This window comes from Natrix helvetica (genome assembly GCF_964273705.1).
Source record: "Natrix helvetica genome assembly, chromosome: 1".
NCBI classification, from domain to species: Eukaryota; Metazoa; Chordata; class Lepidosauria; order Squamata; family Natricidae; genus Natrix; species Natrix helvetica.
In genome coordinates this window covers 27,518,740-27,544,722 of record NC_138548.1, presented here as the reverse complement: position 1 = coordinate 27,544,722, position 25,983 = coordinate 27,518,740, and the positions used below count along the sequence as shown (strand labels likewise).

General features: G+C 42.3%; 1 protein-coding gene across 8 annotated transcripts in view; it reads left to right on the top strand.

Moving 5' to 3' along the window:
* Nucleotides 1–25,983, top strand: part of TRIM9 (tripartite motif containing 9) — a 73,947-nt gene that overhangs the window by 22,240 nt on the left and 25,724 nt on the right. For 7 of the 8 annotated variants that reach the window (XM_081937159.1, XM_081937157.1, XM_081937163.1 and 4 more), the window contains exons 2-5: nucleotides 2,174–2,269; nucleotides 8,651–8,773; nucleotides 20,118–20,228; nucleotides 23,480–23,633. In XM_081937159.1, coding sequence (XP_081793285.1) covers nucleotides 2,174–2,269; nucleotides 8,651–8,773; nucleotides 20,118–20,228; nucleotides 23,480–23,633 — 484 coding nt within the window. The remainder of the gene's footprint in view (nucleotides 1–2,173; nucleotides 2,270–8,650; nucleotides 8,774–20,117; nucleotides 20,229–23,479; nucleotides 23,634–25,983) is intronic. The other variant, XM_081937160.1, reaches the window with a different exon arrangement.

Here is a 25,983-nt window from a genome sequence, read left to right as displayed (position 1 = left end):
CAGAGTGGTGCAGTAGCCTAGAGACGGAGTTCTCACCTCACAATCAGGAGGTTGTGAGTTTGAGCCTAGGTAGAGGCAGATATTCTCTCTGGGCACAATGAGAATATATCTGCTGAATAAAGCTCCACATTGGCAACAGAAAGGGCACAGGAGTGGGTTTCAAAACTTTTTACTGCCTATTCTGTGGGTGTGGCCTATTTTGTGGGCATGGCTTGGCAGTCGTGACTAGGTGGGCTTGGCCAACTTGATGTCACTCACCAGAAGATGTCATGGATTGGGTAAAATGTGGTGAAGCTCATTTAACAATGCTTTTGCTTAGCAACCAAAAATTTGGGCTCAATTGTAGTCATAAGTCAAGGACTAACTATGCCTTCCTCTGCATGGCAATCTTGTCCTAGTAAACTCCTTCTCCTTTCTGGAAATTTTCCTCTCTGTTAGAGGCACCAAAATAATCCAGACAAGGTAAGGTTTCCTGCTGCAGCAGGGGGTTGGACTAGATGACCTCTCAGTAGCCTTCTAGCCCTAAATTGCTGTGCTCTCTCTCTCTCTCTCTCTCTCTCTCTCTCTCTCTCTCTCTCTCTCTCTCTCTTTATTTCTTTCTCCCTTCTCTCTGTGGGAAGCAGCCCCCCTGAATAACTGCTGAATGTCACTTTGCAAACCTGAGCAGCTTTTCCATTTAAAGCAGGACTGCAAAGTTTGCAGCTTCAACTCCCAGAATTCCACAGCCAGGCATGCTCAGTTCCGATTTAAAGTGACAGCATTTGTTTTTCTCCTTTGCTGAATCTCCCAGCAGAAAAGTGAGTTCCTTCCTTTCTTTCTTTCTCTTTCTTTCTCCCTTCCCTCCCTCCCGCTCTCTGTCTCTCTCTGTCTCCCTCTCTCTCTTACTTTTTAAAGCTTTTTGTCCCCTTGCCTGAACTGGCAGGGGAAAAAACTTTTTAAAAAAGTTTCTGATGAAGCTTCTGATGGGAGAACGGGTTCAGGGGCGTGGCCAAGCCACCATTTTTACTACCGGTCCTATAGGGTATGCCAGATTTTCACTACCTCTTCTGGCATACCAGACCGTATAGGGAGGAACCCACCTCTGGAAGGGCATCCAGCCATTAAACACTCTGCTAGCTCCATTCAGTTGCCCAGACCCCATAATCCCTCCACAAGGGGTTAAATGATGATGATCCCCAAATTCTACTTTCTTTTGTTTTATTTATTATTTATTTCATCCTGTCTTCATTTACTTCAATGGACTGAATTATATTGAGAACTCAATTGATTAATTCCCTCCACTGTTAGAACTTTGGACTGAGTGCATGCAGAAGTAATTATTTTATGTTTCTTTTCCTCCTTTTTTTTTTGAAAATTTTTTTATTGGTTTTTACAAATGTTTTAAGGAAAAGGGGTAAATAGGTATAAAAAATTATGACAGCTACATCATGCGGAAGGTGGTAATCCCCCCAAGTCTCGCAACTTTTACAAAGAAAAAAGGAAAACATCAAAATTTAAATAAACATTGGCAGCTTTTGGTTTTACATTAAATCATCAATATATTCAATCATTTTTTGTATCACTTCCAACAATTACATTATAACAACAATTGCAATAATGTTTCAGCTCATTTTTGTGACCTGAGTCTTCTCAGTGTTGCATCCTCCCCCCTGTCTGCTGGCAGAGCCTCGGCCCCTCCCTCCTTCATATCTTGTGTGCTGTCCCCTGTTTCGTCTAGGAGGGCATTGTGTTTTTTAATGAAAGCCTCCGCCTCCACAACTGTATTAATTCGAATTCTGCTGCCCTCCCAGAAAATCAGCCACTTTCTTTTCCTCCTTGTAGTCATGGGATCACTCAATTTATTTTGGGCTTTTCATCTTGCTAGTCTGTAAAAAGTAGCTAATAGAACAAGAATAACATTTCCAACTGGATAGCAAGCAACTGTTTTTAGGAAGGAGTGCAATGGAATATAATAAACTGAATCGTTTAACATGTTGGTGGAAATCAATTCTGATTTATTTCCTCCTCCGGGCTTCGATTGATGGCTTGATTCCGAAGACTATGTTTGGGACTGGGATGGGAAAGAAGGAATTCTGATCACCTGCTGGGATATAAATCAGTACGTCTAGGAAGCGTATATGAAAATAAATGCTTTTTTGATTCCCATTTCCTCTTCCTTCCGTATTTTCTGCAGAGCCAGCTGTCCCAGGCCCTGAATGGACTTTCAGACAGAGCCAAAGAAGCCAAAGAATTCTTGGTACAGCTACGAAACATGGTTCAACAAATCCAGGTATTGTGTTGATTCTAATAGAAATAGAATAACAGAGTTGGAAGGGACCTTGGAGGTCTTCTAGTCCACCCCCCTGCCTAGGCAGGAAACCCTACACCACTTCAGACAAATGGTTAGCCAACATCTTCTTAAAAACTTCCAGTGTTGGGGCATTTGCAACTTCTGGAGGCAGGTTGGTCCACTGGTTCATTGTTCTAGCTGTCAGGAAATTTCTCCTTAGTTCTAGGTTGCTTCTCTCCTTGATTAGTTTCCACCCATTGCTTCTTGTCCTATCCTGAGATGCTTCGGAGAATAACTGGACTACCTCTCCTTTGTGGCAGCGCCACAAAATTCTGTTCATAATAATCCTGAACAGAATCTTGCACAATAAACCTTTTCTGTTTGATCCTGGAATTCCGTGTCAGTTCCTATATTCCATAATAGAAGTAGAAAGTGAGCAGAGCCACTATGTGGCATTCAATTCCATGAGCTTAGAATACACACAAAGAGCAGAGCAAATCACGGTTGACAACAGATTGCCAGGCCTCCTTTTTTTCCAGCAATGACCCAATCACCTTTAGGATGACCAATTCTTTAACAAAACACCAAATAATGGGTTGGGGGTGTATTTGAGAGATGACTCATTGCATTTAGAGTGGAAATGGGCTGTTCTCATCCACCTCTCTGTCTCCTTGATGGGTAAATTGCACAAATAAAAATAGCTTTATTTTCCATGCAACCATGGGGGAGAATCTAAACAAAGATGGAGAAGTGCACAGTCTCTTGCAGTACTGACTTTGTTCTAAATCCAGACTATGGAGACTAAAGCTGACTCTTGATTAAATCTCTATTTTGGGTGATAACACTAGACTGTGGATAAAATAAGCTAATAACAGCCAGGCTGTAATTACAGATTGAAACCAAGGCATTCTATTGTAATCATCTTGACTGGCCCAGTTCTAAATTTGGATTACAGGATAAGGCAAATTACAATAGGGCATAATGTGGGATGCAAACGTGAACAGTTTTCACTGACTCTTAGTCAGTAATAAAGATCAAGGTCTTTTGTATTAAATTGTCCATTCCGTTATATTAGTAATAACGAGAGTAAGGGTGATGGTGATGTTACTACCGTATGAACAAACCATCATTTTATTGATTGTATGTGGTTGTGCATGGATGTGTTCTCCCCTTAGAGTAGTGTTTCCCAACCTCAATAACTTTAGGATGTGTGAACTTCAAGTCCCAGAATACCTAACCAGCATTACTGACTGCAGTATTCTGGGAGTTAGCAATAGCAAATAGCATTTAGACTTACATATTGCTTCCCAGTGCTTTACAGCCCTCTCTAAGCAGTTTACAGAGTCAGCATATTGTCCCCAACAATCTGGATCCTCATTTTACCCACCTCAGAAGGATGGAAGACTGAGTCAACCTTGAGTTGGTCAAAATCGAACTCTTGGCAGTTGGCAGAACTAGCCTCCTGTACTGCATTCTAACCATTGTCCCACCATGGTATCGTGTTGAAGTTCAGACATCTTAAAGTGGCTGGGAATTTTAAGGAACATATTTGTCAGGCTCCGAAGTCAATTTTTGCTCCTTGGGATAATACTCTACTGCAGTGTTACTCAACTTCTGCAGTTTTAAGATATGTGGACTTCAATTCCAAGAATTCCCCAGCCACTATGTCCAGGTTGAGAAAGACTACTCTATTGGAATAACTGACTACCATCTATAAAATGGAGTCATATTTAACACACTGAAATCACTGATATAAACTCAGTATATTGAATTCTCACCCTCCGAAAGTACTTCCATATCTCAACAATCTGATAAAGGTACCTGTGTTTGGCAGCTGATCCCCCCCCCCCCCAGCTTACCTGCACAGTATCAGAAATCACACTAAAAGTGATCATTTCCACTTTGCGCATGCGCAGAAGTGTTGTGCGAGTGCGCATGCCCACATTAACAAACCAGTAGTAAAATAAATTGCAACCCACCACAGACACAGAGAATGAGTGGACCATTTCCTTTAGGGTCCTGCCCTGTTGCAACTATTATCTCCCTCCCTGTGTCTTATTCCTTTAGCAAATCTTCTTAGTGCACATTCTAAACATAGCCTCTCTCCCACCTTCCACCCACTCTGGCTGTTATAGCTGCAAATAACCAAGATGAAGGTATTGGAAAACATGTCTAGCCACAAGGAAATGCCAATGTGCAATGTGATTTTACCATGCTAATTTGCAAGAGGCAGTGGAGGAATGGGTTGTTGTTGTTTTTTGGCTTCTGGAAAATTTCTTCTTGTAATAATTGATTTGGTTAAGGCTGCTGCAATAGTTGTAAGTGTGAGCATCAGTTGTAAGTCATTTTTTTCAGTGCAGTTGTAATTTCAAATGGTGACTGAATGAACTGTTGCAAGTTGAGGACTACTTGTATGTTTTCCCAAGTGTATGTCTATGGAGATTCTTAATCATCCAGGTCACGGTTGCCCCAAAGATACTTTTCCAAAAGGCAACTGGACTTCCTTGTTTTTATCCTCGAAAACATTTCACTTCTCATCCAAGAAGCTTCTGAGTCGGAACTGAAGAAGCTTCTTGGATGAGAAGCGAAATGCTTTTAAGGGGAAAAAAAACCCAAGAAAATCTAGTTGCATTTTTGGAAAAGCATCTTTGGGATTCCCAGGGGTATCTCCAGAGGGGCCAATGATCTCCAAATGGTAAGTAGAACTGGATGATCGAAGCCTCACCCCCCTTTTTAGATGTGTGGGATGTATCTAACACATAGCAAAAAGGGTGGGGCTTCAATTGCCTAGTGGTGCCGAGAATTTTGAAATTATTGATACCCCCCCTTCCCTGTGACACCTTCTATACCAGGGGTGTCCAAACTTGGGAACTTTAAGACTTGTGGACTTCAACTCCCAGAATTCCCCAGCCAGCCATGCTGGCTGGGGAATTCTGGGAGTTGAAGTCCACAAGTCTTAAAGTTCCCAAGTTTGGACACCCCTGTTCTATACTCTCCTTCCCATTCCCTACTTCAGGGGTGTCAAACTCAATTTCATTGAGAGCCACATCAGGGTTGTGATTGATCTTGGGGGAGGAGGGGGGCTAGAGTGCACATAGGGTGGGCATGGCCAGCTTGATGCCGCTTGCATTGGGGGCACCTGTGGTGGCCTGAGTGCTCTGCCAGAGGAAACGAGCTCCTGAGCTCTGTTTTTGGCTGCGATGGCCTCCTGCAACTCTCTGCCAATGAAAACGAAGCTTGGGTTTCGTTGGAAGGTCCATTTTCGCTGGCAGAGGCACTGCGGGGCAGTCCTTTGCTATTTCCAGGGTGGGCCCCGTGGGCCAGATCTAAGCACCTCGCGGGCCAGACCCAGTCCCCGTGCCTTGAGTGTGACACCCCTGCCCTACTCCTTCCGAGAATTCTAATTGTAGACTAAAGTCGGGATAATAACTTGCAATCTTCTCCAACTTGACATCTTCCAAAGTATTGGACTATCCCTGCCATTAGCCGACACCAATTGGGAATAACCAGTGTCAGTGGGCAACATGGAGAGAGTGGGAAGAAGTTGCTTGCTAGAACAAAGGGTTCAGGGAGAGAAGAATGCTGGAAAGGAAGGACAGTAAGATCCAGCAGAGTATAACTTCCCTCATTGCCTCTCTGCCACCCAACCTGATAAACTCCAAAGAAATAAGCTTGTTGCATTAATGTTTTGCATTCTCTCAGGTGGAATCAGGCCTTCAGTCAGAATCAATTTAAATTTCAGTGGGACAGATCATTTGTCTTGGCTCTTTAGGGATTGTTGGTTCTCTTGAGTGCTGCCTCTGCCCTCCATCATTTTGAGTGAGCAGGAGTCTCATCCATCAAGTCCCGTCAACTCTGTGGCCAAATCATTCCCGCTTTCCTTGCAGCTGCCTCCCCCATGAGCACACTGCTTCTTTATTCAGTTCAGGGGAGACACATTCCTCCGTGAGCTGCTTCTCCTGTCCTCCCCTTCATCCATGCGCCATGCGACTCATCCATTCTGAGACTTGTGGTTTTCCCCTCAGAGAGTAATCATTGCTAGAGAGAGACCAGAAAGTTTCAATCAGGGCTTTCAATATCCAGGAATGTCTCCGGTTTCAGAAAAAATTCTATTTAAGCCAAATTAGAATAATAGGACAACTGCAAGCTTGGAAGAACCAAATTCTGCCCAAATTAGAATTTTATCCTATAAAGTTTCAGTCTGAGAATATGAATACGCATTTGGACTCAGGAGACCAATATTCTAAACTTTCCTTCTGCAAACGTTCTCAGAGACTCTTTGGGCATCTTGTAACCTTACAACCAGGGGTGGGCTTCAAAATTTGCAGCAACGGGTTCGCTGCCCCATCCTGGGTGGGCGTGGCCATGATGGGCATGGCCTAGTCAGCCTCCTGCACCATGGGGGCGGTGTTTCCCCCTCCCCAGGCTCTGAACGCTTTCTTTGAGCCTCTGGGAGGGAGAAAACTACATCCCCCGGGCTCTGGATGTCCTCCAGAGGCTGGAAAGAGGCCTGTTTCTGGACTTCCAGAACTTCCGGTAGATCCACTTCCTCCCCCCTCCCCCCTGAGTCTCCGTGTGGGCCCTGCACTTATCTGGCATGAGGAACAGGCCATGTGGGAACTCCTGGGAGGGGCAAGGTGGGAGGGCAGGGGTGGATGTTGCCAGCCAGGGATGGCATTTGGGGGTTCGCCAAACTGGGCAGAATCCTAGCTAGACGATCGTCCAAACCCGTGCGAACCCCCAGCAGCCCACCCCTGCTCACAACTGCTTCTGCAATGTGCTTTGGGAAAGGATATGTTTAAAATTGGGGGGGACGGGACACCTGCTTGGAATAGCAGCTTTTAAAACACTGTAAAATAGAAATGATAAATATGTCCAGGTAGCCCTCGACCTATGACAGTTTGTTTTGTGACCAAAGTTACAATTGCACTGACAAGAAGTGACTTATGACCATTTTTCACACTTATGGCTGCATACAGCATCCCCTTGCTCATGTGATCAAAATTCAGACCCTTTTGAACTGACACATATTTGTGATGATTGCAGTGTCCTGGAGTCATGGGATCACCTTGTGCAGCCTTCGGACAAGCAAAGTCAATGAGAAAGCCCGATTCATTTAACAACCGTGTCGCTAATGTGACAACTGCCGTGATTCACTTAACAACTGTTAAAAAGTCATTAGATGAGGCAAAAGTCACTTAACAAATGTCTCACGTAGGAACAGAAATCTTGGACTCAATTGTGGTCCTAAGTCAAGGACTATCATATATGCAATTCAATATCAGTTTATCCGTCTTCCCTATCTCGTCTCATGCTTCAAACAAGCTTTAAATATCTTTAAAACCTTTTGTGAATGTTTATTTTTATGAATATTTTACTCAAAAATGATTTTTATCTGGAAGTTACTTTCCAAAGTTAAAACAAACATGGAGGGGTTCTGTTGAGTGTGCATACTTTGAATAATTACTGCCTGCAAAGATAACGGAAACTGTCGTCGTGATTAGGATGTATCTATGGCAGCCACTGGCTGGTTCCATTTGCATGATGTATTTAAATGCATAATTAAAAAGATAGTGCATTGAAAAACACACTCCTTTCTGAGCCAAGGACTAAGTTCTATGTCTCTCCCAAGTGAGCAGGGTTTGTTGTAGGGTTATTTATAATCCAGCCTGTTGTTTTATTCCATTATTGAGGAGTCAATAATTCAATGTCCATTATGATCCAACTTCTTCCATGCATTTTTGAAGATAGGCAGGCGGAGAGAAAGAGATAAGAACATAACTGGCTGCAAGCAATTCTTTTTCCTTCCCACAACTCCCCTTACCACTAACTCCCAAAACATCTATTGGAATGAAGCGAAGATAGAAAAGAGATAAGACTGACTCCATATATCATCAGCCCATGGTGATTGCATACCCATACACATGCATGCATGAAGGAAATGACAATGGTTTCATCACCACAAAGATGGCTGCTTGTAATATGATCAGAGCAGCCATCTTACTCCGGGACTGTCTAGCACCAATTAATTACCTGTAGATTGAGCTAGACGGAGCTTGTTGTGTAGTGCAAGAAGAGCCCCTGTATTTACACAAAACGCAGAATAATAATGAATACTGTCTGGTTTCATGCAACACCTTGAACCAGAAACTATCTATCTTAGCCTGACACAATATGTGAACCCAGCAGGAATGGCTCCTAGAAGCAGTCTGAAGAGAACAAAGAGACCAGAGTTCGAAAAAATCCAGAGGAGGCTAAAGATCTCAAGAGGTTGTTGTAGGAAAGAGTGAAATCAGTCGCTTGTGATGGCAAATCCAACAAGTCAGCTGCTTTTAGTCCTTCCTGTTGCTTTAACTGATGAGTGTTTTATTTTGATTGTAGGAGAACAGCGTGGAATTTGAAGCTTGCCTGGTCGCCCAGTGTGATGCACTTATTGATGCTCTCAACAGACGGAAAGCCCAGCTGTTGTCACGGGTCAACAAAGAACATGAGCACAAACTGAAGGTAAGTCTGGCGGTAATGAAATTTAAGCAATGAACTGTTCTTGGGTGGAAGAGGTTGGTGGACATGGCTAGAAAAATGCCCTTGTGTCCATGTCCAGGTGCCAGGTATGTCAAGCCAGGCACCGTGAGATGCTGTTGCAGTTTATGGGTGAATAAATCAGCTAGTCCTATTGAAAATGGCCAAAATATGCTGTTATATGAACTGGCTCAGTAGGAAACTTAACCAAAAAAACCCCACTTTTCCAATAGGATTGCTTTCTTCATTTCCTGTTCCTTGCATAAACATTTCCTTTTCTGCAGTTATTTTATCCTCACAAAGAAAAATCTATCTACTGATTGCTAAGAGTCTACACTGACTTGAAGGCACAAAATCAATTGATTGATCGATCAATCAATCATTCAGACAGCATTTTGGGACTCATACATTATGCCAAGCCATGCTATATTTATTGGTAGCAAAACCCAATTAGATGGCTTCCACAATACACTAAATCAAAGCCAAATAAACATCAGTGATGTCTTAGAGCAGCCACAGACTAAGTTCAGAGTTCACTATAGTACAAACTAGTCATTCATAGCTCATGGGCTGGATTATGGTTATCTTCCATAGCCAGAACATGGTGTTATTGAAGAAATGTTGGTTCAATTAATTATTAGTAAGCACATTGTATCCTAGGTGGTCAAATAGGAGTATTTGCTATTAGATGAAAAATACTCTGCGAGTGTGCCTATGTGTATGTACACTTGCACTATTCTTCATCTAATAACAAACATTCCAACTTGAACACCTAGGACTCTCCTAGGTTCATATGCAGTATATATATTTGGAACAACTCCAAATCCATTTAAAAAAGTGCCTTCTGCATCAGGAATCTGTTTAATGTTACTACATTTTTAAAAAGAAATGCACCTTTTTTCGAGGCTTGTTTAATGAACAGCAGAAAAACGCTGCATTCATCTTGTGCAGTCCAAAGGCTTTTTCCAAATCCTCTCTGAAGCGTGCAAGGCTGTATTGATTTCCTCTTATTCCTTGGCTTAATGCTTTAGTTAGAGTGCTTTGGTCCAGCTCCTTTCTGCCTCCCAAGTACCTCTGAATCCACCAGGGGAAAAAAAATCAGGATCCTTATAGCTATGCAGCACTCAGACTAATGCAGGAGCCGAAATGAATTAGCAGTGGGCGCAGGAGTCCGTGTGAGGGAGGGCCTGAATGTTTGCCATGGCAGCTGTTGCCATAGAGACCTCCTAGGATGAAGGGAGGGAGGGAGGGATGACACTGTGGCCACTAAGGACCAGCAACAGATAAACCCAAAGGAGAAAATCTGAAAGGGGAAGACAACAGGTTGGCCACAATGTACTTTTGCTGTGAAAACGTTATGACCCTCTTTGAGGGAAAGGCTTGTGGCTGACTGAGGGAACTGGTGGAAAGAGGATTGCTTGTGGAGGAACAAGGATTTGCGAGATGTTTAATGGCAGATTGGAAGACAAATAGGGCAATCCTAGAGAGTTTCTCTGCATTGAGTCAGTGGTATTATAGGTTTTTCCCCTGGCATTCAAAAAAGCATGGGGGTCTTTTCCAGCCAGTTGGCCCAGGTGACTTTTGTTGAACAGGGGGGAAAATTAACCAAGAGATTTCTAGGTCTCCTTGCTTTGCATGCAGAGACATTTCACTCACAGTATTTAGGATTCCTTAAATGGATTCCAGTAAGTTTTAGTTATTTGAACACTACTGGCTTTTATAGAGCAGAAGTACAGAATAATAGAGTTGGAAGGAGGTCTTCTAGTCCAACCCCCTGATCAAGCAAGAGATCCTATACCATTTCAGACAAATGACTGTCCAAATAAGTCACCCATGTTCTTAAGTAGTATATAGGTTAAGGTTAGGATTGTCTGGATTCATACAAAGCATTAAATCATGGTTTATAGGCTATAGACTCTGAGTTCCCACAACATGCTAAGCCAACATGTGAACTGTTAGTTTGTGGTTTAATGTAGGAATCCAGCCAGTGTTTTAATAATTTTAATATATGTTTAACATGTTGTACAAACCCAGCCAATTCTGGTTTATTCAATAATCAGTTATAAGTGTTATCATCACAACATGTGAAGGCAGACCAACATTTTTGCTGCCTTTACTGGCTCTTCTCTTCACCTATTAGCCAACCACAATAGTAATTCAGTGTGTTTGGCAAACACAATGTGGTTAATTTGTGGTTCAGTCTTTTGTGTGAATTCAGAAAATTAGGTCAATTAAATTATTATTTAAATTAAAACTTATTTAAATTAAATAAGTTTAATTAATTATTGGAAAATGTCTTGTGTGAATATTGCCAGTGCATAAATTATGATATTCTATGGTTTAGTATGTCTTACTCAGATCAGGGAAATAGATGGGGTGGAGTATTTCCTGATTCTACTACAACAGGAGAATAGGAGAAAGAAACCGTTAATTCTGCAAAGCCGCTAATAAGCTTTGTGGTCTCTTAAATGCCTTGGACATAAATGGTTTTTCCTTCAGCATTTATTAACTCAACAATCACATATTGTCAACAAACATCAAGTCTCCCTCTTTGGTTTATTAAAATCCCCTTTGTTTGTTACTTATTAGCTATAAAATTACTGAGGATTCAGATATTTTACTGCTGGAAAGAATTCAGTTGTGTAAATAAAACATTCAACCCTATGGACCAATCTTCCACATATAACATCTTGCAGAAATATTCATCAATATGGATGAAGGTGCTGCAGCCCAACCCACCTGAAGAGGTCCCAGTTAGACAAGACAAGACTGACACACATATTTTAGCTCTTTGAGAATCGATCTTGATCATTTCCAACTTGAAAAACGAAGACTTATTTGGGCAATTAAATCTTTCCAAACTCTTGCCAAAACTCAAGAGGTCAGTGATGTTCCCATTAATATTACTAAGGACATGACACAGCTTCAGTATCAGATCAAGGTTTTTCTTTCCAAGCTTTTTTGGGAACCCTTATTGGTTCTGAGCCTCTAGACAACATTCTCTATATTTCTGCTTCTTTATTTATTTTATTTTTATGGCCCTTTTATCCCTTTATTCGGGGTGGAGTCAGGACGACTGAATGGAGCTGAATGTTTGCTGGCCAGATGCCCTTCCTGATGCCTACGTGGAGTTCACAGCAGACATTTTCTCTTTGCGCCCTGATAGAAAACATCTGCCGCTGCCTAGGATTGAACTCTCAACCTTCCGAGTGGGAGGCAAGCGTCTTCACCTCTAGGCCACCACATCATACCATTTATATATTGCCTTAGTTTTCCTGCTCTTGCACCAAGCACTGACTTGATGTCCAAGTGTAGCTATCTTTTCAGATGGAGAGAAAATGGCTCTGGGTAGAAATTAAAAGGAACAAGACAATCCCGATCATTTATCAACTCATTTTTCTTGCTTGCATACAGAGCTGTTTTTTGGTCCTTCTGTGGGGAGCTGGGCTTATGCCACAGCTTCCTCCTTCCACTGTCAGGCAGAATCTTGTTCAGTAAAATTAGTTAGCAGGGGATTCAGTCCTTAATCATCGCCCTTGCAACTTCATGCCCAAGATGGACATTTTGAAGATCACCTTAGGTCCACTTGCTTGTTAAGTGCTGAGATGAATTGCAAGGGAGTGGAGAGAAATGAAGTAGAAGGGGAGGGGGAGAGGGGGGACGGGGAGAAGGGGGAGGGGGAGGGAGGAAGAGAGAGAGAGAGAGAGAGAGGCATTTAAAACTTTTAGCAGTCTGAGTTTGGCAGCTGTGCAGAAGGACATTTGTCTGTGTCACTGACGTCTTTGTTCTGCCATAATGGCAAATTATGGGTTTTTTTAAATTAAATAATGGAGAGTTGGATGGGTTTACTCAACAGGCAATCATAACATATGTAACAAATCATGATGCCTAGGTTCACCAGTTCACTAAGATACAAATAAATGAACTATATTAAACATGTTGTGTGTGTGTCCCAATATGTTAAGACTGCAACTCCTATACAATGGCATCCATAGCAAACTGCAATGAGGCCAAAATGATCTCCTACAGTGGAATCTCGTAGAAATGTGGCAATTACAATATTTCATTTTCTCCTGCACAAGTACATAATTTGTTGCATTAGTATGATGTTGTCACCATGTGTGTTTCATTATCTCTCTCCCCATTCCCATGTTCTCAGAATTCCCAGGTTGGAGAATCTGGTATTAAAGGTAAAAGTTGCCCTTGCACAAATGTACTAGTCATTCCCGACTCTAGGGGGCGGTGCTCATCTCCATTTCAAAGCTGAAGAGCCAGCGCTGTCCGAAGAAGTTCTCCGTGGTCATGTGGCCAGCATGACTAAACACCGAAGCGCACGGAGCACTGTTACCTTCCCGCCAAAGTGGTCCCTATTTTTCTATTTGCATTTTTAACATGCTTTCAAACTGCTAGGTTGGCAGAAGCTGGGACAAGTAACTGGAGCTCACTCCATTACACGGTGCTAGGGATTTGAACCACCAAACTGCCGACCATTCTGCTTGACAAGCTCAGCATCTCAGCCACTGAGCCTTGCCAAACAACTCTTCAGTGCCTTGCATAATAAACTAGAACAATAAAAAGCATCATCCATAGTTTGGCACCAATTATGCAAACATATGTGCTGTGGTTTATAAGCATCATTTAGTTAGAGTACAGTTTTGGATGGCTTGGGACTTGCGTGTAGAATAGGGGATCTGTGCACAATATACCCAAATTATTAATTCTCTATTGCCAGAGACACGATTAAAGAAATGAGATGCCAGGTAGCATAAGTACAACTCTTTAAGCAACTTAGAATGTCATCAAGACATTTATAGCAAAGAGACTATTTCTCCGAAGTAATCTGGAGATTTTGCAAAAATGTACACAACAGCAATTTGCTTTCATATGCAGATTTATTGGTCTCAGGAAGTGGTAACATTTAACTAACCATGTTTGAGTTCCCATGTTAAACAGGACTTGACTTGGCTAGTGATTGGAGTGGGGTAGGAGTGAGGGCTAAAAGGAACTGGAGGGCAGTAGACTAATTAATCAATTACTTCAATACTGTTGCCAAGAAAATTGCATAGTTATGTCCCTGTGGTCCCCAGGACTTGAATTCAACTCAAGAATACATATAGACATGTTGATTAGCCCTGTGGTTGGTGAAATAAAATTGCTGGTATCCTTTTGTTGATGCATTCAAATGTTTTGGCTGTGGATAACATATGTGGCATTTATTTATTATTACAAGATTTATCACTTGCTTCCTGAATAGTTTTATAATTTAAAAACAAAAGCCAATCAATAAAAACTTGGCAAGATGCAAGCCAGTATCAAATAAAAAGACTTAAAAGCGTCATAAAAAACAATTTACAGAAAGTAACGTTATTTAATAGATAATGGGGAAAAGGGTATTTTCTGTAATGGTGCAAAAACAAGGGCAAACCTCTTCAAAGTTCAGGTGCCATCACTGAGAATCTCTTTTTGCCGGTGGTGGTGGCTCACATCCCTTCAGATGGCATCTGGACAGAGCTTCCAAAGAACTTCACGTACAGGCAGACCATATTCAGACAGCAGACATAGAATAGAATAGAATAGAATAGAATAGAATAGAATAGAATAGAATAGAATAGAATAGAATAGAATAGAATAGAATAGAATAGAATAGAATAGAATAACATAGTTGGAAGGGACCTTGGAAGTCTTCTAGTCCAACCCCCTGCTTAGGCAGGAAACCCTACACCACTTCAGACAAATGGTTATCCAACATCTTCTTAAAAAAAACTTCCAGTGTTGGAGAATTCACAACTTATGGAGGCAAGTTGTTCCACTGATTAATTGTTCTAATTGTCAGGAAATTTCTCCTTAGTTCTAGGTTGCTTCTCTCCTTGATTAGTTTCCACCCATGGCTTCTTGTTCTACCCTCAGGTGCTTTGGAGAATAGCTTGACTCCCTCTTCTTTGTGGCAGCCCCTGAGATATTGGAACACTGCTATATCTCCCCTAGCACTTCTTTTCATTAAACTAGACTTAACCTTGTTGCCACTAACTTGGCCAGTTTTTCTTATTGGTAGTTCTGCCAGTACAAATCAAAAACTAAAAGTCACCTGGTTCCAAACCCAGAGCACTTCCAAAATCTACCTGTCAGGAGACTCCCAACCAGTTCCTTCCTTCTGCATTGGCTGCAGTGGGCATGGCCAGATTGCTGCAGCTAATTAATATTTATAAGGGGTGGGTTCTGGGATGCCAGTGGCATTGTAATCCTAAACCTTGGTGTGTTTATTTTTTCCTGCCTTTTCTTGGAAAAGTGGCTAGAGTGGAGGTTGGCAATTAGGCCACTTTTATTTAGTTGAGTCACGGTGTTCGAATGACACAGTTGACAAGGGGGAGGAGTTTAATCCAAAAATGAATTCAGGACAGTTTGGGGAGAAGGCTAACCTCTCCTGCGCTGCCGCTGATTCAATGATGATGTTTGCACAATGTGTGTACTTGAGGATGCGCTAATTGAGTGGGTTATGTGACTTGGATCAAAGAGTTTTAAAATGTAGTGGTGCTTTTCATGTTACCCTTGATTGGGTGTACTTAATCCAGCTGAACAATTTCCATGCAGTTTAACATTCACAGGACAACACTTTGATAACAGGCAAACCATCCAAAGGTCAACTTGCTATGTTTAGCCTGGCCCAACGCAGTGATAAAGTGTCCCTCAGAGACTGCACCATTATTATTACTAGGAATTGGTTCGGTGGAGGGATTTTTTTTTTACTACCAGTTCTATGGGCGTGGCTTGGTGGGCATGGCAGGGGAAGGTTACTGTAAAATCCCCATTTCCTCCTGATCAGCTGGAACTCGGGAGATAGAGAATAGATAGGGGCGGGGCCAGCCAGAGGTGGTATTTACCGGTTCTCCGATCTACTCAAAATTTCTGCTACCAGTTCTCCAGAACTGGTCAGAACCTGCTGAATACCACCTCTGGTAGATGGGTAGCTTTGTTTCTTATTCAGAAAGTCAGCAGAGTGTCACTCCTAACCCAAGGCTATGATTGCCTAACTCCTTATTGCTCCCAGAATGCCTCTGGGCTTTGATTTAGGAGTCATACTGGAAAAATGAAGATGGATGGTAGCCATCGCTTTGGCATTTGCTTTGCTTCATAGAATACTGTTTGCATCAATAAACATAAAAAAGGATGACGAGAGATTTTTTGAAAAGCTAGGTTTTCCATATTTGGCATTTCTCCAATGATTGCTAAGTGCCTGTTACTAATGGAAGAATTCCCTAATGCTGGCTCATCTAGCCCAGCTAGACTAATAGCAAATGACTTTGAAAATTGGTTCAACCATCATGTTAAGGCAGGGGTTGCTTAACCATGCTCTTGTTGGAAGAAATATCCATCCGGTTCAGTTCCATGCTGGGAGAAAGACACTGGAAACATGGAGGCTGATTGGAAAAATGGTTTAGTGATGAAGCAGAATCACCAAGCACATGGTTCTCTGGTGTGGCTGACCCCATGGAGTTGAGAGTGAGGGGTTTTTATAACTTCTCTTGGGCTTGCAGTTGAGCTTCCTGTTCCTGTGGAAGAACATGTTATTCTATTGGCTGTTGTAGGGGTCATAACCAGTTGTATTGGTCGTCTGAATTAAGTTTGGAGGCAATGTCCTTAGGAGTTTGTACAATGCATTGAGCTCTGCTGCTGGATGGCAGTGGGTTAATCATATTATGTCCTGGAGGGTCATGTCTTAATCCCATCACCCTGGAGCTGAAGGTCTTTTGTCTTGTAGATAGATTGGCCCAGTCCTGCTGGGGCTATTAAGAAAGACTTGGGGGCTACATTCTGTCTTTAAAAATATGTTTCTCCTTTAGGGAAATATAATATTCTGCCTTTTTAAATATTTCTCAAAATATTTCATTCTTCCAGGAGGGGTGGCTTCCCTCACTATGTTGCCTGGATGTCTTCACATGATATACTGAATTTGGGGGTTCTATCATCATGAGATAAAGGAACCCAGTGGCTCAGTGGCTAAGATGCTGAGCTTATCGATCAGAAGGTCAGCAGTTCAGCGGTTTGAATCCCAATGCTGCGTAACGGAGTGAGCTCCTGTTACTTGTCCCAGCTTCTGCCAAACTAGCAGTTCGAAAGCATGTAAAAAATGCAAGTAGAAAAATGGGGACCACCTTTGGTGGGAAGGTAACAGGGTTTATTTTCTTAGATTTTTAGACCGCCCCCTCTCCCAAAAAGGGACTCGTGTTCCATGTGTCTTCGGCAGTTAGTTATGCCAGCCACATGACCACAGAAACATCTTCAGACAGCGCTGGTTCTTTGGCTTTGAAATGGAGAGGAGCACTTCCCCCTAGAGTTGGGAATAACTAGCACATATGTGCAAGGGGAACCTTTACCTTTAATCATCATGAGATACAATTTAAAAAAGCATAGAGATGCACCTTTAATTAGTTAACGATCTCCCTGAGATGCATACATTTGGGGCAATGTATAGCAGATGGTGATTCCTCCAATGGCATTCTGAAAATGTGAACTGTGAGTAAACAAGGGAATAATGATGACATTATCTGGGCAGAACAAGGAAGCTCAGCTTAAAGCTTTAAAGAACATAAGGAGATAATAGAATATTTCTTTCCTAAAACATAGCTATGATCTTACGCTGCAGGCTGCCTTTTCTTTCTAGAGCAGCATTCTAAGAAGTGTGATGGTTAAAAAAAAAGAACATTTCTTTCTTGTGTGTTTCTAAGAGATCAGAGTAAAAGGAAAATGGAGTGAAAACCCTGTATTTTCTATTTCGCTTGGGCAACCAGTGTGGCAATCAGGATCAAAACCTGATCAGGACAGGACTTACCCAACGGCATGCTTTCAAGATCAGATATGAAATAGAGTGGAGACTAAGCCAAAATGTCACTGTATTTTCCTTTTTTCCCCAATTGAAATACTCAATGAGAACCTTGTAGGATTCATCACTGGCTTTGTAGCTGGAAAATGTTTTTTTTTTACTCATTAAAATGGTTGCATGCTATTATAATAGCCAATCGGGAGATTTGATTGGGCTAGCAGCCAAGTGAGTTATGCACCTTGTGAGAATGGGGTCAGCGAAAAGATGTCCCTGATCTGAAAAGCCTTAAACATGTGGCTTCCATATGTTCCTGTGCTTCAGAATTGAAGATGTCGCATGAGTCCCTCTAGTGGCCAACTGTGGAATTAAATTACAATGCAGAGTGCCATCCCTCACTGAAGCATTTCTACCTTCCTGTGAAATCCCTAAGCGAAGCCAGTGTGAGATGTAGCTCCCTTCCCTTTTCTGGTTTCAAGGCTAGGAACAATAATGCCAGCAAACTCCGGCTCAGCAGCACAGGAAAGGGGAAGGAATTGATGGCTGGCTTCCTTTCTTAAGTTGAGTTTGGCCAGTACCCTTCCAGAATAATAGAGTTGGAGGGACCTTGGAGGTCTTCTAGTCCAACCTTCTCTTCCACTAAGCCACTGGACCCAGTAGTGGTTTCCTACCGGTTCGGCCCAGTTCGGCCGAACCAATAGTGGTTTGGCAGCCTGGGTCACTGGAACCGGCAGCGACCCAGGCCTGCCACGCCCCCAACCGGTTCTCCATGTGGCGCCATAGGCACTGCGTCTTATTTTCGCTTCTGCACATGCGCAGAACAATTTTTATTGCACTGCGCATGCATGTACGAAGCACATCCACGAGCAAACCGGTAGTAATGCCTGCCGGAACCCATCCTTGATTGGACCCATGTAATATTTGGAATAGTTCCTATGGCTTCCTATTGGCATTATTTATTTAACTGCTCAACAGCACATCTAGTGTTGGGGAAAGAACTTCTCCTGCATCTTCTCTACCTATTTTCATTTAATCTGGGGAAAGCATTTGCTTGGTAAACATTTTAGGAGAGAATCTGGTAAAATTCTAGAGCAGGGGTGTGAAACTCAAGGCCTGGAGGCTGGATCCAGCCCGCGGGGTGCTTAGATCTGGCTGTGGGTCACCCTGGAAACAGCAAAGGACCGGCCTGCAGTGCCTCTGCCAGTGAAAACGCAGCTCCAGAGGGCTCCAGAGGGTTGCAGGAGGCCGTCACAGCCGAAAACAGAGCTCGCAAGCCCATTTTTGCTGCCAGAGCACTCAGGCCACCACAGCCCCCCCCCCAATACAAGTTACATTGAGCTAGCCACGCCCATATATAATGAGAACCGCAAACCTAATCCTGAATCATCAGCTGTTTCTTGCCCTCTGGAATGTTTGGAGAAAACCACTCTAATATTATAATATTGAAGGTGGAAGAACTGGAGCGGATTCGGGGTCCGATTTCAACACCTCTCTTTTGCTTTCCAACCACGAATGTTCTATATTGTCAGAGCCTGAAAATGCTTATTTAAATCCTGCTCCAAGTTTCCATTGTGCATAATGAACCAGAAGCTTTTGATGCCACTGTTGATATATCTGCCTTTCAAGAGCAAAGTCGCACAACAGTTCTCCAGCCTCTGAAGGTAGAAACTGGACAATGAAGAGTCAGCTCAGAAAGTTTGGAACGCAAAATTCTGATGGTTTGAGAGATGGCGTTGGGATGGTCTCTCTCTTTTTTTTGCTCCAATGCCCAGGTCCCTGAATATTCTTGCCTACGAGGAAATATAACTGATGCCAGTTCTGTTAGTGGTGCCCAGTGGAATAGAGGAAGGGCTGAGCTCTTGACTAGGCCTCTGGATGATCTCAACTTTGGAAATTTGTTTTGACAAAAGCTAAAACTAGAAAGTGTGGTTGAAGAAATGCCAGCACCCTTTTCCACTCCCAAGAGTGATTTTCACACTGCCAAGCTATGATTTATTTAATCATTTTTGATGAAATTATCATTGGCCAGATTCAGCCCACATGCTGAACCAAAGCCATATAAATCCTTTTATGCCTTAATAAGAATGCAGCCAATTTATTTGTTCCTCTGTTTATGGGAGAAGCAATTGTTAAAACAGAATCACTGGCAACAGGATGGTTAACCCCCATGTACTCCGACTGCCTATCAGGCTGCTGTCAAATTCCATCAGGGTTGCACATTGTTGCCTCCAAGCACATTAACAAATATTACAGCTTGAGGAAGAGGTTGTGGTTTTGTGTAGGTCTAGAATTAAGCAGACTGTGTGGCGTTTGGCAGAATTACTATTCCAAGCCCTTAACGTTTTTTAGACTTTGAGGCACCCAGCAAAATCAGCTGAGGGGCAGTGAGGAATAAGTGATCCATTGAGTTTCTGGCTAGAATATTTCCCCAAATTCTCCAGGCATGGCTCTTATCTGCAAAAGCATCTTTACCTGGTCTAAGCAGGTCTTTATCATTTCTGTACTTTATTGCAGGTGGTACGTGATCAGATCTCTCACTGCACAGTGAAGCTGCGCCAGACCACGGGGCTGATGGAATACTGTCTGGAGGTCATCAAAGAGAATGACCCCAGTGGGTTCTTGCAGGTGACTGGTTTTTCTTTTTTCTTTCCAGTTAGGGAAGTATGGATTGGCTCTTCTCGTGGCTTTGCGCCCACTGTGAGCCGAGTAACATGTTGTGAGGTTTCAAAAGGGCCCATTCCATGATGACGCAACAATTTCCTAAGGAATAGAATGGAAACTAATCAGACCATTTGTTGAGGCAAGAATATATGAAAATGGCGGGAAGGCTATGGTATTCAGGGTACTTTGACAAGATAGCTTTAATGCATCTCCCCAAACACCTAAATCCATTTCCCATTGAATTCAGTTGGAAGTCATTACAATTCGCTCCTTATTTGCACTCTGCCTGGATTAATGTTCTATCTTACAAGAAGTTGCACTCAGGAACAGAAATTATTTAAAGGGATAATACCTTGAGAAGAGAAATAACAATGGAGTTGGCTTGAGAAAATAAGCTACTTAGTCTTTTTAAGTATTTAAGATATTCTGTCACGAATTAGAATTAAAACCATGTCCCTTTTTACCTGAGCCACAGTGGCAAAGTGGTTAGAGTCCAGTATTGCAGGCTACTTCTGGTGCCTGCCGGCTGCCTGCAATTTGGCAAGTTCGAATCTCACCAGGCTCAAGGTTGGCTCAGCCTTCCATCCTTCCAAGGTTGGTAAAATGAGCACCCAGATTGTTGGGGGCAGTATGTTGACTCTGTAAATTGCTTAGAGAGGGATGAAAAGAACTATGAAGTGGTATATAAGTCTAAGTGCTATTGCTAACTGGGTCATGATAGAAAAGGAGTGGAGCTTCAATTGCATAAATAGGATCACCATTTTGACTTTTTTGACTCCTTTTGGGGGGATCACCCTGTTCTTTCCTCCTTGCAGTTTAGGAAAATGAATAAAATCCCTCTCTAGAAGTATTTTGGGGAAGGTTGCTATGGAGATTCTCAGTCATCCTGGTCATGATTGTCCAAAAGGTGCTTCCCCCCCCCAAAAAAAAGCAACTGGACATTCTGCTTTTCCTTTGAAGACATTTCACTTCTCATCCAAGAGGTTTCTTCAGCTTCTTGGGAAGTGTGGCAGATCAGTAGATAAACTTTGGATGATTTGATCAGTAAACCCCTAATCAATTTTTCTGACCTCCTAGAAACCACAAAAGATACTGAGAGGCTGATATTTCCAGTCCCATTCATGAGAGTAAAAGCCCCACAAATTAAAGCTATGGTGACATCATGAGGGTCTACATCAATCCTTTTTAGGTGTCCCCCCCCATGTGACTGGCGGTAAGGGTGAAAAACAAAATGGCCACATAGATCTTAATCTCGATTATGGACAGAATGAACTACTTAGGAAAAAGTGGTTGACTATAGGGAGTTCATTTGTATCTCCCCTCAGGGGTGGGCTGCTGGGGATTCACAGGGGTTCGGGAGAACCTCTAGCTAAGATTCTGTGCAGTTCGGAGAACCCCCAAATCCCACTCCTGGCTGGCTCCGCCCACCCCTCCCATCCCATCCCAGGAGTCCCCATGTGGCCCATTTTGGATGCAGGTAAGTGCAGGGCATGCCTGGAGGCTCAGGGAGGGCGAAAAATGGACCTACCAGAAGTTCGGGAAGCCTGGAAATGGGCTGGAAAGCCTCTGGAGCCCAGGGAGGGCAAAAACACCCTCCCCCCTGCTGTGGTGCAGGAGGCTGACTGGGCCATGCGGACAATAGCCACACCCACCCAGCAACCGGGCAGAGAATCCCTTGCTAACATTTTTGAAGCCCATCCCTGCCTTCCCTTCTCCCCTCAAAAGTTTGGTTCTATATATGGCTAAACAAAAATCCTCAAGTCGTCCCAAAGGTGCTTTTGAAAAGGCAAGTGTCAGGGTTCCGAATAACATCCCAAATTAAATCAGATTTAACTTCCAGGTTTTCCCACCCAGTTGAAACGTCAAGATCCTGCCCCCACACCCACCTTTGGGACCCACAAGTTCATCAAATGGTCCAATCTTCCACCGCCACACTGGCAGCTTCCATCCATCCACTTCCGGCCAGGTGCAGAGACAAGGATGGCCTTGGCTTTCTAAGAAGAATGTTATTATGGCTACATATCACCCAACTCCATATAATCCCCCCTCCCATTTTCCCACAATAGAAAGTAAACAGTAGAAAGTGTGGCCTAAAGTCCAAAAGAAAAGGCATGACAGTAAGTCCACTTGCCTTTTGAAAAGCATCTTTGGGACAATCATGACCAATGTCTATGATGATCGAAAATCTCCATAGAGTATCCTCAAGATACTCAAGGTTAATTAGCTATGTCATAATCCTATGCAGTGATCTTGTGTGTGTAAATGAAGGTCTCACTGTATCATTACCTTGCACATCTATACGTGGTAGTTACTGTACTGATTGACTGACTGATTTCAAGCTAAGTCCTTCATGAGCTTTTTTGAAGCAACGGGTTCTTAAAGTTTGATCCCTTTTTGTGAAATTAACATTTCCCCTAGTGAGTTAACATGAGCCCAAAACATGTTGGAATTGTTAGGCTTTACATCAGGGGTGTCCAAACTTGGGAACTTTAAGACTTGTGGACTTCAACTCCCAGCTGGGGAATTCTGGGAGTTGAAGTCCACAAGTCTTAAAGTTCCCAAGTTTGGACACCCCTGCTTTACGTTAATCTCATATATGAACACCACCACTTATAGTGTATGCCTTTTTCATCAGTGTCTCTCTCCAATGCATAAAACCACATATGATGTGGAATGTCATCAGCTTCAATAACATCTGACCCACCATAGGTCAGCTGTCAGGGGATAATGGGAATTGTAATGCATTGTTTCCCCTTAGGGAGATAAGCGACACCCCTATTTATTTATTCCATTAATAGGGGCAAATTCTCAAGTTCTCATTTAGGTTTAGTTGCAACCAGGAACATACTGAGATTGAGCATGAATTTTGCATTATCAATTGAGGTTTATGAACCATGGTGGTGCAGTGGTTAGAATGCAGTATTGCAGGCTAACTCACTGCTCACGGCCAGGAGTTCGATTCTGACTGGCTCAAGGTTGACTCAGCCTTCCATGCTTCCAAGGTCAGTAAAATGAGGACCCGGATTGTTGGGGGCAATGTGCTGGCTCTGTAAACTGCTTAGAGAGGGCTGTAAAGCACTGTGAAGTGGTCTATAAGTCTAAGTGCTATTGCTATTATCCTCCCAAACTATTAGTCTCCCAGAGGCTTCTCACAGAGATCTAGGCATAAATCTGACTATGGTGCACATTGATTCTTGGCTTTTCCTTCTCAATAGATTTCCGATGCACTGATACGAAGGGTGCACCTGACTGAGGATCAGTGGGGGAAAGGGACACTCTCCCCAAGGATGACCACAGACTTCGACCTCAACCTGGATAGTGCCCCTTTGTTGCAGTCCATCCACCAACTCGACTTCATGCAAATGAAATGTAAATGTATTTTATCTCTGTGCTTTCAAAGTGGCAATTGACTTAAAGTACTACCCAAAGCTATCCTAAATATCCATATAATTAAATATATATTAAAATAATAAAGGTTCTACAGATTTAAATAGAGTGAAAGAGAGAAAGAATTATGCGTGTCCTACTCTCACACATTCTTGGCCTCATCCCCTCTGTCTAATCTGGATTCCAAATCCAATGTTTGCCAATGTTTGCCTATCCATAGCCTTCATTCCGTTCTCAGAAAGAAATAAGGCTGATCTCGGGCCACCAGGAACACAATGGAGGACGTATGGCCAATAGATGTGATTTTTTTTCTGCCTCACATAATTATAATTACATAAACTACCCGGTTTCCCTGAAAATAAGACCTCTCCAGATAATAAGCCCAATCGGGCTTTTGAGCGCATGCACTAAAATGAGCCCTTCCCCCCAAAATAAGCCCTCCTCAAAAATATTTAAGTGCATGCACAGCCAGTCCCTACCATTTCCTCTGGTTGCTTGCTGCGCAAACAACAACACAAGGTGAGGCTGGAGCGCGGGGGAAAGGAGGGGAAACATGCCCCACGCACCTCACATGCCCTTACTTAACAGCCATTCCTGCAACCCTAGCCACCATGCACTTTCTGTCATATATACATACATACATACATACATACATACATACATACATACACACACACACACACACACACACACACACACACACACACACACACACACATATATATATATATATATATATATATATATATATATATATATATATGCATCAGTCACTGTCTGAAGTTCTCCTAGAACTAGAACTCAGGTCTTTTTAATCCTAATCCAATGGTTTAACCAATGGCTTAACCACTAGACCAAACAAATCTTGTAATATATTAACAGGATTTATGTAATAGATATATCAACAGCTAGATGTTTCTCCTTCTAGGATGTCTCAGCTGTGGATGGTCAGAATAATATAACTGAATCTAACCATCCAGAGCTGTGATATCCTATTGCGTAAAGGGACAAAGTCCATCCTGTGCGGTATTTTGGTTTTTACTCAGTTGAGATGAGATGAGCCAAACTAGTGGCTTACACATCTTATTTTGGAAACCAATAAGAAATTTCATCATTATTTGGGATTTGCTCTCGTTTCCACAGATAATTAATTTTTAAAAATACATAAATAATTTGGGATTTGCTACTGAATTTCAATGTTAGAATCTTTGGAGAGGTTGGGAACTTTCATCAGAAGTAAAATTGATTACTTCTGAAACTTATTCCCCTTTTGTAATTGATCTCCAAATAAGATTGCAAGAGGGTGGCAACATCATTAAAAGGAAGCCATCCCAGTCTCACCTAACCTCAAGTTTCCCCTGGCAGCCTCCTTCCCAAATATTAACCAGGACTGCCCCAAGCTTTTTCATCTATTAAGAAACCAGTAAGAACAATTCTGAAAGCTCGGAGTTTGGAGATTTTTACAGGATGTGCTTGATACTATAAATCTAATACTGTTGGATGGCTTAATTGTAGTCAACAGCTCAGTAGCCTAGGAAGTGTCACATTCATTAAAAAAAAATCAGTTTCTCAGAATACCAAATGCATATATTTTTCTTCCAAGCTTTTTTGCTATAGCGTTGCGCATACAAAGATTTTACCACTCTGAATTCCATTTTTTTTCTCTGATGGGGAGAAAGGAAATATATTACTGGGTCTTCTTTATTTGCCCTTTTATGTTTCTGCATCCATATCTTCAAACACATTCTTTCTTTGATCTGATTCTTTTTGTGCTGCCTTTGTACCAGCGCACAATGAACCACAACAGGCGGGGCTGCCAAGTAAAGAAAAAAATGAAAACTATCTTCAAACATGGTTTGAATCAACAATCTAACACTCTAAAAATGAGAAAATGAAAGTAGGCTTTAGCTTGTTTTCTCAGAATTAACAAACAGTTTCATGAACTTTCTGAAGCTGTTAATTTCTAGACTTGCTCTCAGATTAAAACATTTTTAGCTGAGTTGGTGTATGAGCCCTAATTCTTTCACTCACAACTTGCTGGCTCATGGAAGTTAGCCTCTTTCTAAACTTCCAAGAGAGGCTTCAGAATGAGATTATTTCATGTTGTAGCCTTGTTCAATAAAGGCATACCAAAATATGATATATAGACAGAGTTTTGCAGCAACAAAGAGCATTTGTTGATGTTCTCCATATGAAATATTCTCTTGCATATCTTTGCTATTAAGTGAAATATTCTTGGGTCTCTCCTCCAGGACCAAGCTCACTCTTGCAGAATCCAGAAGCCGCAATTTGCATCTTGGCTGGAGGTAGAAGTCGGGGTTACACTAATTTC